Genomic DNA, 19,571 nt, shown 5'->3' with positions numbered 1-19,571 from the left:
CCTCCCCTCCCCCCCCTCCTCCCTTCCACACTCAGGAAAATACATCAGGGATCGGACATCGCAGCAGAAGCTGCTGCTTCTGCCACCGAGGGAGAAGGAGACAGCAGCACCAGCATCGGAGCAAAAGGACAGATTTTCCAGTATCTGCTGTTGCCTGATACACACGCATACAAAAGGCAGAGATGGCCAAACTTTACCTCCAGCTCCAGGGGCTGGAAACAGCTTATCAGGGAGAATAGAGAAGGAACAGTTCTGTAGTTTTGGCCGATAGTTTCTAGGACAGCCAAAGAGGGGACAGAGGAGGGACACTGTCCTGAGGGCACAGCCCACGGGTTAAGTGACCCCCTGCCCCCACTTCAGGAATGATTGTGCCTCTCTGCCAGGCAGATAAGCCGCTCAGTATCACAAAAACAGATGACAAAATAAGGACATTACAACTGATAGTCCTCAGGTGAGCGCACCAAACAACTTGGGAAGAGACTTCTCTCCAGGCCATCAGAGCCCAGCAGAGAAGTGCCAGGCCCAGAGCAGGCCATTCACTATCTGGCGGAGGAGGACATGGGAGGAGAGGCACCAAGGACAAGGGGAAACCAGGACCAAACCCCCGGTACAGCTGAGGAGACAAAAACGGTAACATGTACAGAGACACAAACCCAGGGACCACGTGTCACCCTGTAAACGTGCTGGGAGGCACCTGTATCCCAACAGGCTGTTGGTGGCCCTGGTGAAGAAGGGGCTCTGTGTGCTGGGAGATCAGGCCCCTAGAGGAGCCTGCATTTAACAGCTACTCAACAGCTGAACGGCTGGCTTCAGCAAGAGAAAATCAAGCGTTCTCTTCTGCTGGCTAGACAGAACAGGTCTTTGATGACAGCAGCCAGAGTGGCCCAGGCCAGGGGGAAGGCTCGCCCTCCCTGGACTCCTGACAGTGGGATGAGTTGTAAAACATGCTTGTCAAGGATACAGGTAACCAGCTCCAGAGCTGGCCACTCGGAGGCCCACAGGCCAGAAGAGGAGTGAGATTCAAGTGCCATATTGGGGCACTTCAGGACACAACCCTCTGCAAAACCAGTCACACCAGGCAATCCCATGCTTAGTTAAGGGCTGCTGGCTGGCACGCCTGCTCCTCCTCCCAGGATGGCAACCCCCACAGCCCAGGTCTCTTCTCCTAGATCCAGAAGCCCAAGGAAAACATGAACTCTGACAATGATCATTCAGAGTAAACAAGAAATCTGCTCTGGTCTGAGCTGAAGGCTGGTGTTCCCCGAGGTCCTGGGGAGAGCCCCCTCCTGACCCATCAGACAGAAGACAGAAGTCACAGGCAGGCCTGAGCCCACGCTCTCCATGCTTCACAGCCCGGCCGCCGTGCAGATACTGCGAGCTGGGGCTCTGCAGCACGGGTGGACGCACCCTCCGCTCATGGCCACCTTCCTGTGCCTGCCCTCGACTTTCCTAAGCTGGGGTATGGAGGATGGCTCAACTCAATGCTGCTAAAACAAAACTGTGTGTTGGGATCCAGAAACCTAGGGGGATAGCTGGACCAACTCTTGCCATTCACATGAGTTCATGGGGGGCGAGGATTGGAAAGTGGGGCCCACAGGGCAAGGAAAGGGCTCAGTGTCACCAGCTCCAAGGAGAAGGGCTCTTCCAGAAGAGTGTTTTCCAGAAGGGCTGCCACGTCTCCTGTTTTATCAAAGCCAGGAGGTAATGGCCTGATTCTGCCCCAATCTCTCAAGCACATGCAACTGATGTAGGCTCCTCAGATGCAGAGGGGTACAGGGAAGCAGAAAGCGGCCTCAACTGAGCTGACTACACCCGACCCATACCTGCTGCCCCTAAAGCACATGGCAACAGTGTTTGTCTCGGTCCTGAACATCTACTCCCAACAAACACACGCTCTTGGTAAAAGCCTGAAAACCATGACAGAAGGAAAGCTCCCCGGACTGCGTGTAGGCAAGTGCCTGGAAAGAGAGCCACAAGCTCTTAGCCAGAAGAGCCACTTGTGCAGACCCTCAGCATAATCCAAGACTGGCAAAGATGAACCCAACCCAACCGGACCCTCTCTGCTAGAGCCCAGGGAGGGTGTCTCCAGGAACGCAGTGGGAAAAAGGGTGGAGGGAGACAAGGCACGGGGGCAGACGCCCCTCCTCTCTGGGTTTGTCGATATGAGAAAGTAATCATTTCCTGGAGAAAAATGAGCATAACTACTATTTACCGAGTGCCTCTTTAGCGCAAGTGTTTGTATATATTACTCATTCTTAACAGACATAAGAAAGAATTACTATATCCAAATGTTGCAGATGGGAAACTGCGGGCTTGGAGGGAGTAAGCGACTCGCCCCGGACACATAGGTATCTAGAATCAGGAATTGAACCAGGGCTGCGGCTTCAGAGCCCATGCTCTCTCCATAAGCCCCATGGCCTCAGCAGCAACTTTCTCCCTGACGTACACACTTGCCCTCATTCCTCAGACCTCCTGCCAGGGCCAGAGGCCCGTGGAGGAACTAGAGGTGTCACTCAGGGTTTACAGGTCAATCCTGGATGGAGCCTCCTAAGTGAACAAGGAAGCCACCCCTTCAGGGCAGAGAGGCACTTCCCCAATAAGGGGAAGAGGCCAGGGTCCCAAGCTGCTTTCAGCCCAGATGCACTGGTGGCAGTTCTGTCTTCAGATGCTTGGGGGAGGGGGTGCAACAGGTGCTCTGGGATGCACCTTTAAGATGTCACCTCACCTGAGCAAGTAACACAACCATAATTCTATTACCAAGAAAAACAGCTCAGGTATGGCCTCCCTAGTTCCTTTGTTTCAAACAAAGGAAACAGAGGCAGGCCTCACCTGTAGGGCTTTGAGATGAAAAGAATACCCCAAGTAACAGTGATCTGAAGTAAAAATGATGAGTGCCTAAGTAAGTGGAAAAGTGGAGAAACAGACACAAGGAGGAAACAGCAGAGCCAACCCTTCCAGGCGATGCAGGCTAAACAGTCCAACCCAGCGCTCTGCCGCTGCCATGGATCAGGTGAGCGAATGCCACGTGCCCATGAAGAGGTAGTGCCAGAGCCGCCTGGGAAGCTGGGAGACCAACACGAGGAGCGCTCCACATTAAGCCAATCAGAGAAAGCCTACACTTATGAAAACCATGATGAATAAATGACAATCGTTCACTTTTTATAAAAGGGCTTCCTAATAGACAGCCTAAAATTCAATTTGTATATTTTTTCCTCCACTATGTAAAAGGAGTCATGGCTCCTAAAATAAGAGCTAGAGGGGCTGTGTGGACACATGAGATTCCGAATTGTAAGAGAGTGACGTGGTCTGAGGCTGACTTCTCTCACCCCCCCAAATGTCTGTCTTCTGCGTCAGAGAAAAACCTGAGCTAGAAGGGACCCAGAGGGCGGTGCTCCATGGGGAAAATGGCTGCTTGGTACCATACCTGAGATCTTCTGCTGTTCCTGAGAAAAGTCGATCCCTTCTCCAATAGAGCTCATGATCTTCTCAATCTGAGATGGAAGAAAAGAGGAACAAAAAGGAAAGGCTGTCAGGCTCGAGTCAAACATTGCCAGCTCACCGTCAGCGCACACACCGGGGTAGGCCTCCGGGTCTCTTCCAGACGATTCCAAGGTCCAGCACCAACCTGCAAGGTTTCAGAGCTCACGGAGCTCAGATCAAGAAAGGCTCTTCTCTGGCCACAGCCCTGTAGGGTCTAAAGACGAGCTCTGAAGGGAGTGAGCGGGTAACAATCGAGCTCAGCTGCTGGAAACGCCCAAGAGCCTCCCTTCCAAGGCAATTTATATGTCAGTCCCCCCATCCTCCAGCTCTTCCAGACCCAGCGGAAACTGGGCAGAGGGTGCAAGAGCAGGCCAGTGCTGGCACCCTTCACTGCTCATGCTAGAATCTAAATTCCATGAGGGCAGAGGCTTTGCCAGCTTTGTTCCATGCTATACCCCCAGCGCCTAGAGCAGTGCCTGGCAATTAGTAAGCATTCAACAGATAATTGCTATTGCATGACTGCCAGCTCTGAGGTGTGGAGACATTTTCTAGAGCACCTGAATGGGCACATAACGCTGAATGGAGGATCATTTGATCCCTGGAGGCCGTCAGTCCTGGATGCAGCTCTGCATTCAGGGGAGAAGAGGTGCAGATACTTGTCCTTCCTCTGGACCACAGCAGAGAGAGCTGGTCTCAAAGCATCCAAATGTCTCCAGCATTGCCCCCTGTATGGACCACCTGTCCCAGCCATCTGGCTTTGGTCACCCTGGGCCAGATCTAAGCCCCCTGCTCCCGGAAACCTGGCTAGGGGCAGGCCCAGACAGCGAAGGATACTTTTTCTATGGTTCTGAAGAACCTAGGGGCAGGACAGGAATAAAGACGCAGATGTAGGGAATGGACTTGAGGACACGGGGAGGGGGAAGGGTAAGCTGGGACGAAGTGAGAGAGTGGAATGGATATATATACAACTCTTTTTCCAAAGAAAGGAAAAGAGGACCTTTTGTACCAGGGCTTGGATGTTTTTTCCTCTAAGTGAAAGTAAGAAGCCTCAGGTCTGACAATCAGAAAAATAACAGCTCTCCAGCCAGCCTCCAGCTGGCAGGCAAAGGCAGCACATTTGACACCCGGCAGAACAACACAGGGTAAGCACCACCTCTCCCCTGGCAGCCGGGAGCACAGGAAGGTCTTTTCCTCTAGCAGTCACCTAACTGCTTGTTAATGCACACTGCGAACTCCATCCCTGAGCTCAGCAAAAGCAAAGGAAACAACACATCTGACCCGTGCAGCAAACAGAGGGTGTGCCTCGACTTATCGGCTGGCAGCCCAGAGGCCAGCATCAGAAGCAGGCAGTGCCTCGGCAGGTCTGCAGTGCCCCTTAAAGAAAAGCCCCCCCTCCCTCCAGCCCTCCCCAGAGCATCCCTTTCTCTGGCCCTGCCCATTTCACGCGCAACACGGCAACGATCCAGCCAGCCAGGAGGGTACTTCCCCCACCCCGCAACGCCGCAGTGCTGCATCCATAAAATCGGGGGTGGATACTGCCTCCCATAAAGGACTGTGTGGATTAAAAGTATCACGTACATAGGCATCTGGCCGAAGACCTGGCTCATAGTAGATGCTCAATAAAAGGTTAGCTTGCTTCCCACTTCCCCTCTGTTGTCCACAGTGCTCCGACCTAGTAAAACTTCTTTTTAAAGTTTTAAAACATATTTTTACTTATATTTATTTTCTGACAATACATCCACATGATTCAAAACTCAAAACAGGCAAAAAGTTATTCAGAGAAAAGTCTCCTTCCTACCCCTGTCTCCCAGCTGCCTATAGTTCTCTCTGGAGGCAACCAGTATAACCAGTTCCTCAAGTATCCCTCAAATCTATTTGCAATTAAGCAAATATATGAATGTATTCCACCACCCCGCATACTGATATGCTGTTCTGCATCTTGGCTTTTCCACTTAATAATGCATCTTGGAGTTCTTGCCACAGTTCATAAGGAACATTTTTTTTTTTTTAATGGATGAGGTATAGTCATCCTGTGTAAGGCTATACGATAATTTATTTAACCAGTCTTCGGACAGGCACGTGTGGAGTTTCCAATCTTTTCTCATTCTAAACAGTGCTACACTGAATACTGTTTCACATACATCTTTGAACCCAGGTGCAAGGATATCTCTAAGATATCCTAGTGATCTCTTGAGAGTCTTTCCAGGCACAGAATCTTGAGTTATCAGCAGGGACCTCACAGGTCATATAATCCCAACTCCCATGCCATGTCCAATTCTGCTAAAGACCTTCCAGAGATGGGGCACGTTTTTTAACGTTTTTTCTAACTTCATTTAAACGTTTAAACGTTTTTTCTAACTTCATCTCCTCTTCCACAGGAAGATTTAAACGTTTTTTCTAACTTCATCTCCTCTTCCACAGGAAAGGCTTAGGGATATGTGAAAACAGCTCTTACCTTCCAGATAAACTCTCCCCCACCACCAGGCTGCAAGGCCCAACCTGGCATTAAATGACACATCAGTCATTACATTCAGATTTCAGAAGCCTCAAAGCTGGGCAAAGAGCAGGCACTCCACAGGTATCTGTTGATGTGCCTTCTTTTTCTTTTCTGCATTTATAGGAGAAAAGTAGGGTGCTTAAGGTGAGGAAACGTTTTCTTACATGGGGGGGGTTGGGTCCTTATCCCTGGAATGGCTCTACCAGCCTTTGGATCCCTCCTCCAGGCCAAAGTGGGTAAATGTGGGAGAATCACCACTGCAAGCACCAGGACAGATGGAATCAAGCATGCTTTATCTGCCATTCTTCCCCCTGGGCCTGGCTCATGGTAAAAGAGGCAACTGACAGACAGAGAGACAAAGAGCCGTTTACATTTACTTAGAGCCAACAATGAAAAGCTGTTTTCCCAAGGCCACACAGAGTGTCAGGGTGGGAAAAACTGAAATGGAAGGTGACTCCAAGGTGTCTTTTGAAATAAAGTCAAGCCCTACATTATATATTTCATTATCATCATAATCACCTAACACCCAAAGCCCTGGCTGGCCTGTCCAGTCAGTATCTCCTGGCTGCTCAACCCATGACATTTTGCCAAAGGACCTTTGGAAGTCAGAGTGAGCAGAGTTGGACACGCTGCTGCTCCTCTGCTGCTGCTGCTTCTCTGCTCCGTTCCCTCCTGCTTGCCCCAGGGGTCACCCTCAGGTGAAAAGCTCAGCTTCCGCAGCCCCCTGGGTGCTTCAGCCTGCAGGCCAGCTGGGAACTGCTAGCCGGGGAACTCTCGGAACCAATGTCATCCAAACTAGAAAGTGTGTTTTGTTTTCTGTGAATTGCAGTAGCCAAGTCCAGCTGAGAAGATTCTAGTTTATAGAGGAACTGAGAACTCTCCAACAGCTTGCAACCCAGGACTCCGTCCAGCCTTGGTGAAAGCACAGGGCTAGGAGGGAAGTGGCAGTGAAGCAGGCCTGCGCGGGCAGAGACTGGCAGGTCCCCACCCAGCCTCTCAGCCAGTCCGTGGACACAGGGAGGAGCGGGACCTCATCACCTCCCCCTGCTACACCCCGGGGGCCCAGAACCAGTGAAGGGGGAATACGGTCATTTCAGTCTAGACACAGAGGAGCGGTCATAGGAGACAGATACTGTTCTGATCTACACACTTCGTGTAGTTTAACCATTTAGGCTTGAGTTAAAAAACAATTTGATTAGGCTGCTTTCCCAGAAACATTCTGCATCTCAGGGGAATGTCAGGGGAAGATGCAGGTGGAATGTAGCAGAAGGGAGCAGTGCAACATTCTCTTCTTCTTCTGTTGTTTGGGATCCATGACACTTTTGGAGAGAGACGGGAAATGGCCATGCTTTAATACTGCACTTCAGGACTTCCCTGACGGTCCAGCGGTTGAGACTTTGCCTTCCAATGCAGGGGGTGCGGGTTGGATCCTGGTAGGCGAGCTGGGGTCCTGCATGCCTCGGGGCCAAAAAACCAGAAAAGCACAGAACAGAAGCAGTATTGTGGCAAATTCAATAAAGACTTTAAAAAATGGTCCACATCAAAAAAATCTTAAAAAAAAAATACTGTGCCTCACATGAACTCTATAGAGAGCTCAGCTCATATTTGTGTTTAGTAAAGTAAAGCCTGAAAGTTATCACCATAATGGACTCATCTATTCAAAAAATGCTTGGAAATATTCCATTTTCAGCAAGTATTCAGAATTATTCCATTCAGACTTTTTTTTTTCCCCTACCAGGGCTGTATAAAATGTGTTCCCTGTATGGCTAAAAACAGAACCAAAACCAAACACTAGGAATCCTGCCACTAAGGCCCTCTCCCATCTGCTTGTTAGGAACACAGGATCCCGGATGCCCACAGGCTGGCAACGGGAAGTGACATTCTATATCCAGAGAGGCTCCACTCCGGTCACCATAACCTGGCTGCCAGGAGCAACTCAGATCACACTAGGCTTTTCCATGGACACTGGGAGTCACGGGGGCAGAGGGGAGAAGACAGCTGCTGCGGGGAGAAATACCTCCCTAGGTTCTGATGGGTCTTATGTGCCCCAGGAAGTGCGCTGGATAAAGGCGGTCCAAGGAGGACCACAGCCTCGGTGCAACATGGCTCTGAGGCCCGTGGGGAGCCTCCCTCCTAGGAGGTGGTACGAGTGAGAAGCACTGGGCATTTTCAGGAGCTCTCACTGCAAAAACATCAGGGGAACAGGAATCAGCCTGGTCATAAGCTGAGGCCTGAGAGGAGAAAGGGAAAGAGATTGCCTTTCTCCAACCTTCTTTTGGGGCAAATGGGAACCTGAAGGGAGATGTTTCTGGAATTGATCGGCAACTGAATTTGGTGCCTGACGTCAGACACTCTCCCCCACCCCCTTTTGCTGCCTGCGGAGCTATCAGCCCCCCGAGGACCCTGCCACCAGATGGAAAACACGCCAGTCCTGTTGGGCCTGTACCACCAGGGCTGGAGACACCGTCTACCTCTCCTTCTCTACCCCCAACACTTAATACTTTACTGGCCCAGAAATACACTGTGCTTGCACTGTAACTTCCCAATTAGCTGTTTTATGGTGTGTCCCAGAGACACTATAGGACCAATAAAGGTTAAGATCCCCGTTTCATACTGTTTCTTTAAGAGGCCACATGGTGACTTGCACAGAGCTGGCACATGGAGGGGCCAAGTAACAAACAAGTTACCATTTGTTAAATGCCCAGGCCAGGCTAGTCACCTCACTGATACAGTAAGAGGGGAAAGGCAGCCAACACTCGCAACCCCAGTCTGGATTCTCTAACTCCCCTTCCCTCCTCATTTTTATCTTTTTCCAACCTCCCTGGGTTGCTGGCACTGTGACCTCACACCCCACGACTACCAGCTGGCCCTTTCTCTCAACAGTCCCTCAGAGCCAAGAAAACGTGTCATCCCATTTTTCAGGTGAGGATGCTGAAGCACTACCCCACAGCTAGACGCCCAGCAGCCAGCTGATGGCACTGCTCTCAGTGGGGGGGCCGAGCCTGCCCTCCAGCGGGGACCAGGGGGGCAGACCCTCTCCCCCCCGGGGCCAGACAGCCCGGCTTGGACAGCGCCCCCCATTCCCAGGAGCACAGGCCGAGCCCTCGCCTCCTCGACCTCCCCAGAGGCCCCGAGCCCCTGCCCTCAGGTGACCGAAGACACCGGAGGTGGCCCCTTGGCTGTGCAGGGCACCCTGACGCTGCTGACGCTGCCTCCCAGGCCCAGCGAGCACATAAGAATTCATCACCATCTCTGTCTTCTGCGGCTCAGCAGCCGACAGGCACTCCTTTGCCTAGAGTGGGCTTTGATACCCCACATTTGAAAAAGGGTCACCGACCAGGGTCTGAGTTATTTGTTCCCTCTCCCCACAGACTGAATTGCATAAGGCCTGGGGAAAGACAAAGATGGATTGAAGTAAATTATTTGTCCTGATTTTCTAACCTTGTCAACTGCATTTATAGGAGAGGAACGGGGTGGGGGGACGGAAGAAGACAGCAGGGGATGAATACAGATGTGCCAGCGGGCTCAGGGCTGTCCCTTCCGAGGCAGCTCCACTAACAATGAGTCACTTCTTTTCCACAGAGCAAGGTTAGTCTCAGTCTCATGGGGTTGGGGGGACCTTGGATCTTTACCATATTTATTGTTGTATCCCCATTTGAATCCCCTTTATGCTGCCACCTTCCTTCAAAATCCCCCTTTTCCTAAGAGACTGGGAGACCACAGAGCTGTTTTGTTTCAAAAGTCTCTGTCCTTCTGTCTCTGACACAGGCTCAAATGAAAGACCGAGGTGTGCTTGCCCCAGGCTACGCTGGCCGAGATGGGAAGCCCTCAGTCTAAGTCTCTAACTCCCCTTCTCCCTCCTCATTTTTATCGTTCCCATACCTCTTGAGTGGCTGATACCGGCCTTGCTCCCCAAAGCATCGCACACCCCACAAATACCTGCTGGCCCTTTCCTTGACCGATGCTCGTGCCCCAGACCTGCCACTTGGCAGAAAGTAGACAAGACCTGCCAAGTGACCTTCTCATTCTAGAACAGCCTACTATACAAGCACTCTTTAACGCAAAGCCCCAAGAAACTGCTCAAAGAAGAAAAACAGTTGGGAGACCTAGATTCCAATTAACTTATTATTGCTGCCACGTAACTCTAGGTTATTCGCCAAGTACTGGCTTTAATAAGTGGGACAAGACTCTAAAAGATTAATGAGGATTATGTATTTGGGTTCTAGTCCAATTTACGCAATCTACTTTCTGTCCAGGAGCAGGCTTATTCGGGTGAGGAGGGTAGGAATGTGGAGGAAGCCACTCAGAAAGGCTGCAGTTCCCTCAAACACTGGGGAACCTGCCTCTTGGTCCTTCTTCAATTTTGCTTTCACCACCAACTATTTCCAAGTAACCTTCCCTTGTTGGTCCTGTTCTTCCACAGCCTGAATTTCACTACAGTGTGCTGCACTGTTAGTATGGCTATGGATTAAAATAGCCCAAAGAAAACACCCTAAGCGCCCACTCAGAATTGATTTCCTCAGCAGTGCGGCCAGAGAAAGAAAGGGGTCCTATATCCACTGGCTCCTCAGATTCTGCAGGGGAACACTTGCCTTGTAATATCAGGGGACACAAATGTAGAATTTTGAGTACCAAATTATATATACTTAAGATGTTAAAAAAATTATATATGCTTGATACAAATACACTACCAGTAACCATCAGATGCCCAGAGACTTCCTGCAGCCTGCCACTCTTAAGTATCTCTGAACTTGTGAAATAGGGAGATGTTGGATAGATGAAGTTGATAGAGTCCCCCCAATTCATTTTAAAGCACTAGTTAAAACCTTTCAGATAAGCCTTACACAAAAGAGCACATACTGCACTGATTCCAGTATGTGCTCTAGTTTATATAAAGGTCTAGAATAGGCAGAACTAATATCCGGGATTGGGAAAATGTCAGAAGAGTAGTTGCTGGGGGGTGGGGAGGGGTAAAGACTGACTGGGAAGGGACTCGAGGGAACTTCCTGTGGTGACAGTAATATTCCTGTATCTTGACAGGAATTTGGGTCACACAAACGTATGCACTTATCAAAACTCAGGGAATGGTAGACTCAAGATTTATGCATTTTATTTGTATAAGTCCCCACCCCCAAAACTATAAACAAATACCAAACTCTAAGTAATGATATACATGTTAAAATGTTTAGCGATGAAATGTACTGATGTTTGCAAGTTATTTTGAAATGCATCAAAATATAAAATGGATTTTATATTTTGATGGGATGGATAGATATGAGATAAAGTACAGCAAAATCTAAATGTAGAATCCAGGCTCTAGGTAGTGAATATATAGGCATTCGCTCACTATTCAAAAGTCTCTTTCAAGTTTTCTGTACATTAGAAGTTTTTCAGAATAAAATACTGGGACAAAAATCTCTTTTAGGATCAAATCCTTTAGAGAATAATAAATGGTAAGATCAATACTGGTTTGAGCTTCATCATTTGTAATGAACTCTGCTCAACGTGCTAATAAACAGAGACATGCCCAATAGGCAAAGGAAACAAAGAGAAAGGAATGTGGGAAAGCTGACTTCACCATTATTCTGAGTCACTAAGCTTTCAGGGTTAAGGGCTCTCAGCCCCACTCCTCTGTGGTGTGGCCTTCTCTATTCTGGAACCCAGGCTAACCCCAGTCTTGACAGTCTGAAAACTCAATTATCAAAGTGTTCCCAGGGATGCACAGGCCCTGGGAAACTGGTTCATATAATCAGACTCAAAGGACACTGATCCCTCTGTGAGTTGCTTTAGCATGCCAAGGAGCACATCAGGACATCTGGCTAGTGGGATACATTTGTATCCTCTACAGCATGGTCCCCAACCTTTTTGGTACCAGGGACTGGTTTTGTGGGAGACAATTTTTCCACAGACTGGGGCTGGGGAGGGGTGGGTGGGGGGGTCAGGTGGTAATGAGAGCAATGGGGGAGCAGCAGATGAAGCTTCACTCACTCACCACAGCTTACCTCCTGCTGTGTGGCCCGGTTCCTAACAGGCCAGGGCCCAGGGGTTGGGGACCCCTGCTCTACAGCCTGAAATCAATAAAATGGGATCAAATCCACCCTCAGAATACTGCAAGGGAAAGGTGTGTGGACCATGCCAAGAGCTTATTCAATTATCCCTTGGGACTTCCCTGGTGGCCCAGTGGTTAGGAATTCATCTTCCAATGCGGGGGACTCCGGTTCAACCCCTGGTCGGGGAACTAAAATCCCACATGCCGCAGGGCAACTAAGCCCGCGTGCCTCAACAAGAGAACCCGCGTGCTGCAGCTACAGAGCCCACACGCCCTGGAGCCCACACGCCGCGACTAGAGAGAAGCCCACTAGAGAGAAGACTGTGTGCCGCCACGAAAGACCCTGCATGCCACAACGAAGATCCCGTGTGCTGCAACTAAGACCCGACACAGCCAAATAAAAAAAAAAATTATCCCTTTCCTACTTCAGGAGGTCATCTTTCCTGAAAATCAAGTACAGGTGCTCACAGCAAGGTACCCTTCTCCTTGGAAAGTACTTGGGATCAACACTGTTAAGACTCCAGCCTTCCAGGGTGGACAGGTTCCAGGGCTAAATTCTCTGTCAGGTGCCGTGCACTGAGTACCCCCTGAGTGCTCTCCCGGCGATTCAGTTCATCCTCACAACCAGCTGGGGGGCAGGGGGGACTTCCCTGGCGGCGCAGTGGTTAAGAATCTGCGTGCCAATGCAGGGGACACAGGTTTGAGCCCTGGTCAGGGAAGATCCCACATACTGTGGAGCAACTAAGCCCATGCGCCACAACTACTGAGCATGTACTCTAGAGCCCACGAGCCACAACTACTGAACCCACGTGCTGCAACTACTGAAGCTCGCACGCCTAGAGCCCATGCTCCACAACAAGAGAAGCCACCGCAATGAGAAGCCAGCGCACCGCAACAAAGAGTAGCCCCTTGCTCGCGGCAACTAGAGAAAGCCCGCACACAGCAACGAAGAGCCAATGCAGCCAAAGATAAATTAAAAAAAAAAAAAAAGTTCCTCCCACTTTAAAGAAGAGGAAACCAAATATCAGAAAAGTTAAATAACTTTTAACTTCAATAACGTGATCACAGGAGTAGAAATATGTGGCCAGTGCCTGATTAATTATCTTTCTAATTCAGCTTATTTAGGGCCTAGCTTCTACTCTAGTAAAGCTCAGAGTAGAATTTCAAATATGTGGGACTGAGGACATTGGAAAGGCAGTGTACACTGATGGAAAGAATGAGAACTTTGAAATAAGAAACGTGAGTTCAAAATCCACTTTAAAAAAAGTCCACTTAATTAGCTGTGGAACCTTGGATAAGTCATTTAACATCGCTTTCAATTTCCCTTTCTATAAAATGCGAAAAAATTCCTTACTCATGCAATCATTGCTACAGGCAAATTACCTGACCTGTCTTCTTAAAGCCTGTTTCTTCAAAGGCAAAATGAAGACCTCAACACGAGGTTTCTATAAAGTTGTGAGACAGCACATAAAGAGTCTTAGTCAAGTGTTTGGTTCCCAAACAGAGCTCTAATGAGGAATTATTATGACCTGACAATTTATTATGACATGAGTCTGAGCAAGCTCTGCACCACCTAAAAGACATGGGCTTCGCTGGATGACATCATCCTAGAAGGAAAGATAAGGTTCTTGCTCCCATAGTTACAGATGGAGAGATCTGCTCCTTATCCAACAGCAGTGTCTGTCTGTCCCTGCTCCTGGGAGATTTGAGGCCCTGCCACATCCCCGGGCCCCAGCAGGAGGTACTAAAGTGCCTTCTTAAATTAAGTCTTTAGAAAACAGGGTTGAGCCTAAAAGTCATTTAGTTTTCACTCTGTAACCCACTTGAGCAGATGCAAGCCTTCCTTACACCAAGAAACACCTGCAGCCCTTGTAAAACCACAGAGGCCAGGAGAAGGAGTCTGCACGGTCCCCCTCCATTGCTCATTTTAGCTTACAGAGCTTAGAAGGGGTTTGCCCTCATGATTCACATTCATCTGGTTCCAAAAGAAACAGAATTCTACCCAAAAAACAAGTTAATCAAAACCCAGATTCCTTTTTTTTTTTTTTTTTTAAAAGGACAGACCAGAGGGAAACGGCTTCCTTCTGGCAGAAAATGTTTGGAACTTGCTGCGTGAACAATAGCTCACTTCCTGGATGCTCAGCTGGAGGCTGCTTCTCCATTCAGGACAAAAGTTTCATGTGAAGGAGGTGACGCCTTTCTACAAGGCGGCTCCTCAGCAGGAGCACAGAGAACCCTGGACAATACCACACAGAGGAGAGGGAGGAGAGGGGAGGGCTAGAAGCCTGGTGTGGGCACCATTCCCTCACCTTAGAGAAAGCTGGGGAAGCAGGCGGAGGCTGTGGAATCCGCACGGTCATCTGTGACAGGGCCAACACTCACCCTGCAAGTCTGTTAACAACTCAACTGACGGACCCTCAGTAACTAGCCCAACGCCAACCATGTTCACAGCGGGCAGGAGTCTCCCAGGCACACCTGTGGGTCTTCCGCTTCCTCCAGCTGAGGGTTCTGCTCATCAAGAACCAGTTGGGATCACTTCCAAAACTGTTTAAGATGGTTGTATTTGTTGATAGAAACAGAAAATTAAACATTACATAAGCGATGAAATAAGTGCAAAAAGCTGTTTCTGTGGCAACCTGGTAGATGCTTCGAAGAGACTCAATAACAGGATCATTTTTTAAAAATGTGCCCTTGAATTGTGTTGTTGGAGAAATAAACCATAAAAATTTCTAAAAGGATTCTGTGCTCAGACTGCTTCACAAGTGGCCAAATTCTAGCTTTACTTTTAAGAAACTCAATCTAGAAGTTTAAATCAATCATGTATGATAGATGTGTTTCATGTAATAAACAGGACAGGGAACTCCAAATTAGCAGGTCCACATGGAAAGAAAAAGCCCCAGCTCCACAAAAGACTAGCCTACTCACCTATGCATTTGGAGTTAAAGTAAAACGTTTGTATCCTTTTTAAAAATGACTTCCTCCTTTAAAAGAGTTTTGTGATTAACCAAACAACCCTAGTCCTGACTGGCCATGTCAAAAGCCTCCTGGGGGAGCTGGCAGCAGTGTCTGATAAGCTCTCGCCTCTGTTATCAATACCCCGAGCTGTGCATGTAGGAATTCTCAAACCACTTTCATTATCTAGTAAGTTTAAACTCCCACAGACACAGAACCCTTCTCTGGCTGCTTTCTCCTAAACAGCCTCTCCACTGAGGGCTGGAAAACCATCCCAGTGACTCGAAGCATACTGCCAGCCCTTCCTTCTTCCTTATCGTGGCTCCTGTTTGAACAGTGCCTTATACTTTCACTGATCATCACGGCCATGGTCCAGGGCCAAGCAGCCCAGGCTGTGTGATCGCTCCTGGTTACAGAGCCAAGTCATGGGCTCTTACCTGCTATCACCTCAGAGGCCACCTCTCACTAGTCAAACTTCCAGCTTCCACTCATTGCATCCGGCAGGTGGTGAATGGGAACCGCTGTCAGCCCACCCAGATCTCCAGCTGGGAGCACAGAGACAGAGGTGCATTTCATCTAAGACCTCCACCTGGTTCCCTTACCTTCCCTGGCAGACCATGGGGCAGGGAGGCAAAGCAACTAGAGTCCTCCAAGTCTCAGAGATGTGTTCTACAGCTCAAGGGCATCCAAGGTCATCCTAAACAAAAAACCTGAGCTAGGAACTAGTCTGTGCCCTGCCCTAACCCCAATCCCAAAAGGCAGTGCAAAAAATTACGGAAATGGCATCCTTATATCCCCCAAATATAGTCACGGAAGATAAGACACATGGAAATATGCCACAGGAGTGGTAGGTACATGGAGGATAATTATTTTCCGGGTGGAAAGCAGAGCTCAGGGGTACAGACAACAGCGAACTTGAGATGCCTGACCCTGGCTGCAGGCTGATGTGGGGCCTACTGCTCAGCCCACCATTCCCACCAACCCACGTCCCTACTGCTCCTGAGATCCCACGCCTGGGCCTGGCAGGCCTCTGCCTCCTCTGCAGCCCCCAAATCTTCACCCTACAATTCCTTCCAGGTCCAGCTCTAGTCACCTGTGCTCTTCCACGCCGTGTGGTCTAATATGAAAAAGTATTCCAAGTCAGAACAAGAAGGCTTTACCTTGGTTTGTAACTTTGGCAAAGTACATTAACCTACCTGAACCTTGTCTGTAAACGGGGATGAGAACACCTGCTTCGAGGTACAGGATGGGGATTAGACGCGATAACACAGGGAGAGTGGCTGGCACACAGCAAGTGTTCAATAAGCTCTGGTGCCCTGCCAGCACCCTTTTTGGACTGACTGCATCTGAGGTTTCTGTTTTAGGATCCTTACAGCAGAGGCAGCCTGGCTGTCCTGTACTAACACAAACATGCCCATGTAAATATGGTCCGAGGACTGTGCCCAGTCCTTTGACATAAGTGTACCATGCCTCTTCCGCTTCTTTTGTGTTTCCCACTGGTGCTCCTAGCAGGTACTGAGCGCTGTGCGGGCTTAGTCAATACCCAGTGGAAAACACACAAAGAGCTTTTAAAGTGGTTACACCTTAACCGATTCTTAGGGAGGAATTTGTTTAGGACATAAATCTTTCTTCCATCTGAGATTTTTCCCAAAGAGGAAATGAGAGGAGGAAAGTGGTGGCTTTCCCAGCAGCTATGTGGCATCTTTCCTCCTAAAATTCCTCCAACGGCATCCTCACTGCATCACTAAGTTCCTGCCAACATCCTCTTGCATATCAGCCCTGTGCTGACCTCAACCACAAGGAACTGTGTTCTTTCCTCTTAAAAAAATGAAATATTTCCTAAATTACAAAGAGTATATTTTATAATATTGTAATTTCAACAATAATAAATGACCCATCCACATGCTCACCACCTGGTTCAGGAAATAGAACATGGCCAATTCAACACAGCCTTTCCTGGATCAAGGCCCCCCTTCCCTGCCCCTCTGAGGCCACCAGCCTCCTGCATTAAATGCTGTCATCCTCTTGCTTTTCTTTAGGATTTGCCACCCACGTCAGTGCTCCTAAGCAGCATGGGCTCCTGTCCCTCTTTCCTGGCCAAGTGGACAGGAGCGCAACTCGATGGCCCTGAAGAAACACAACAGGCTCTGAGCCCAGAGCTCAGGGACAGGGCTCCCTCTGGCTGGTGAGGAAATGGGAGGCCACGGAACAGCCCCAGCATTTGAAGACACAGTGCTGGTAGAGAGAGAGCAACAAACCCTCGCTTCTCATCAGGCTGGCAGGACAAGGTCACATGCCTTCTGGGACTCCTGAGAAAACCCATTCCCTACATGGGCAGTGGTATGAAACGGCTATGGGCTAACCACACCAGACAACCAGAAAGAACACAGCCTTTCCCAAACAGTCTCAGTGGGGACCGCCCGCTCTGGGAATGCCCTGGGGACCTGCACTCTTGGGCCTGTTGGCAAGGGAGTCTGGCAAGCTGCGATGACAGAGTACATACACTTTCTCAGGAAGAACATGAAAGGCTGCACACGGGAGAGGAAAGGCAGAAAAGATGGCCACACTGTCCCTCTCCACACTGTGAGATCCTGGCACTGGGAGACCCCTGGGCCACCTACCCTGCCAAGACCATCTCTCGCCTTGGCCTGCACCAAGATTCCGGAGCGACCACAACCCACCAGTCCCAACTGTTCTGCAAGCATTTACCACAGCCAAGACCGTTCCCCAGGGGCTGTGGGTGAGCCTAGGAGGAAGGGCCCTTCGGAAAAGGAGTGGGAGCTACATACAGCCTCAAGACAACACCGAGAGGGGAAGGTCGGTCAGAGGAGCCAAAGAAAGACTGAGTTTACTCATGTTTGAGTGAGACCCAGGACAACCATTACTTTTAATATTTCTCATAACTTCATAACATCTCTACTGTTGGCTATTTGTTTCCCGTTTTTGTCTTGTTTGATAGGCAGTAACAATTGAAAAGGGGGCTGCGTGCTTACTTCAGAGGCAGCAAAACTGGGGCAACACTTCCAACTTTGTCCCTTCCTTGCAGAGTTCTGGGATAAGAGGAAAGAAGGGGGAGACAGAGTGGGGAAGGCAGGCTGAGGAGGTGTGCCGGGCCCTGGGGGTCTACAGAGAGAAGAAAGGGTGGAGAGGAGGCTTGCTGATGCCCCCGAGAGTCCCAGGCGAAAGGTCAGGGGTCCCAGGTTGGGCTTCTCACCTCCACTGTTAACTGAGGTACAGGAACCTTGTCTTCTAAGATTCTACCTCTTACACAATCAAATACTTGAGCGACAGATGAACTCAGAGAGAGTACAAGTTCAGACTGAAGGAGTGTAGTACTCACGGCAACCGTGATCAACAAGAGATTTGTTTTTCTCAAGTATCTTTGAGCTCAGGCTGTGTGTGTGTGTGTGTGTGTGTGTGTGTGTGTGTGTTTGCACACACATGCATCAGAATCTCAAATATGCTCCTACACTGTTGAAAATAAACAGGATGGCTCTAGTCAAAACTGTGAAGTATGAAACCTCTACCCTCCTTTTTTTCTTTTTATACTTTGCTCCCAGAAGTGAGAATAAGACCTTGGGCCCTCATCACTGTGTCGATGGCAATGGAGGACAGGAAGGTGGGGGCCACGTGAGGTAGGAAGCCGCAGACTCATCCAGCAAGGGACCTTCGAGATGATCCAGCCAAGTCTCTGTTTTGCAGATAAGGAAACTGAGGCTCAGAGACGTTCAATAACTTAACCAAGGCAACGAGAGGGGCGATACAAGGCTGACCCTTGCTTCTTGCCTCTCTGGTGAGTCGCTGGGGAAGTGGCCGAATACGAAGCAGCCCTTAGGGAAGCCTCCAGAGGGCTGAACCCTGAAGGAAAAAGACCTGAGGTAAAAATGAGTTCTCTGCATTCCAGGGCTCTTGCCTCTTTTCGGAAAATGGCTTCTGTGCAGAACACTGTGCTGTTCCACTTCAAGAGGGGACACGGGTCAGAGGTCCCTGAACTTAGCAAATGTGTGGGCCATTTCCCCCGCTAACTGGGATGATGGGAATGTTATAAGGTTGCCTTTTCATCGTAACACATAAGGACTTTAGAAATCAACACAATGGAAGCATGAGGAAGATCTTCGTGATGAAAGAACAATTCTGCATCTTGACTGTGATGATGGTTACATGAACCTACACATAATAAAACTGCATAGAATCACAATCCCCCCGCCACACCCCCGCCAAATGGTGAAATGAGAACAGGGTCTGTGGATTGTACCAACGTCAATTTCCTGACTCTGATATTGTGTGAGAGTTATGTAATGCATTATACCATTGGCAGAAACTGGGTGATGGGTACCAAATAAAGGCCCTCTCTGTACCATTTTCTGAACTCCCTATGAATCTATAATTATTTCAAAACAATATGAAGAAAGAAAATTTTTAAGTTAACATGAAAACTATCCCTTGTTTTATAAAAGGACAACTGAAATACAACAAAAGGATGGACATATTTAGAATAAAGGCAGTTGGCAACCAAATACCACCAGCGCCACCATGACACTCCTCATTGTCCCTAATTTTCTCCTTTTATCGTGATTCAGTCAAAATTGTGTT

At 49.1% G+C, this 19,571-nt stretch overlaps 1 protein-coding gene across 1 annotated transcript in view; it reads right to left on the bottom strand.

The window, feature by feature from the left end:
* Positions 1-19,571, bottom strand: part of ANKS1A (ankyrin repeat and sterile alpha motif domain containing 1A) — a 188,818-nt gene that overhangs the window by 23,562 nt on the left and 145,685 nt on the right. The window contains exon 12 of the mRNA XM_007467237.1: positions 3,425-3,491. Within this exon, the coding sequence (XP_007467299.1) occupies positions 3,425-3,491 (67 nt within the window). The remainder of the gene's footprint in view (positions 1-3,424; positions 3,492-19,571) is intronic.

This window comes from Lipotes vexillifer, unplaced genomic scaffold (assembly GCF_000442215.2).
Source record: "Lipotes vexillifer unplaced genomic scaffold, Lipotes_vexillifer_v1.1 scaffold528, whole genome shotgun sequence".
Taxonomy (NCBI): domain Eukaryota; kingdom Metazoa; phylum Chordata; class Mammalia; order Artiodactyla; family Lipotidae; genus Lipotes; species Lipotes vexillifer.
Note: the sequence above shows the minus strand (reverse complement) of the source record. Positions and strands in the feature narration are given on the sequence as shown.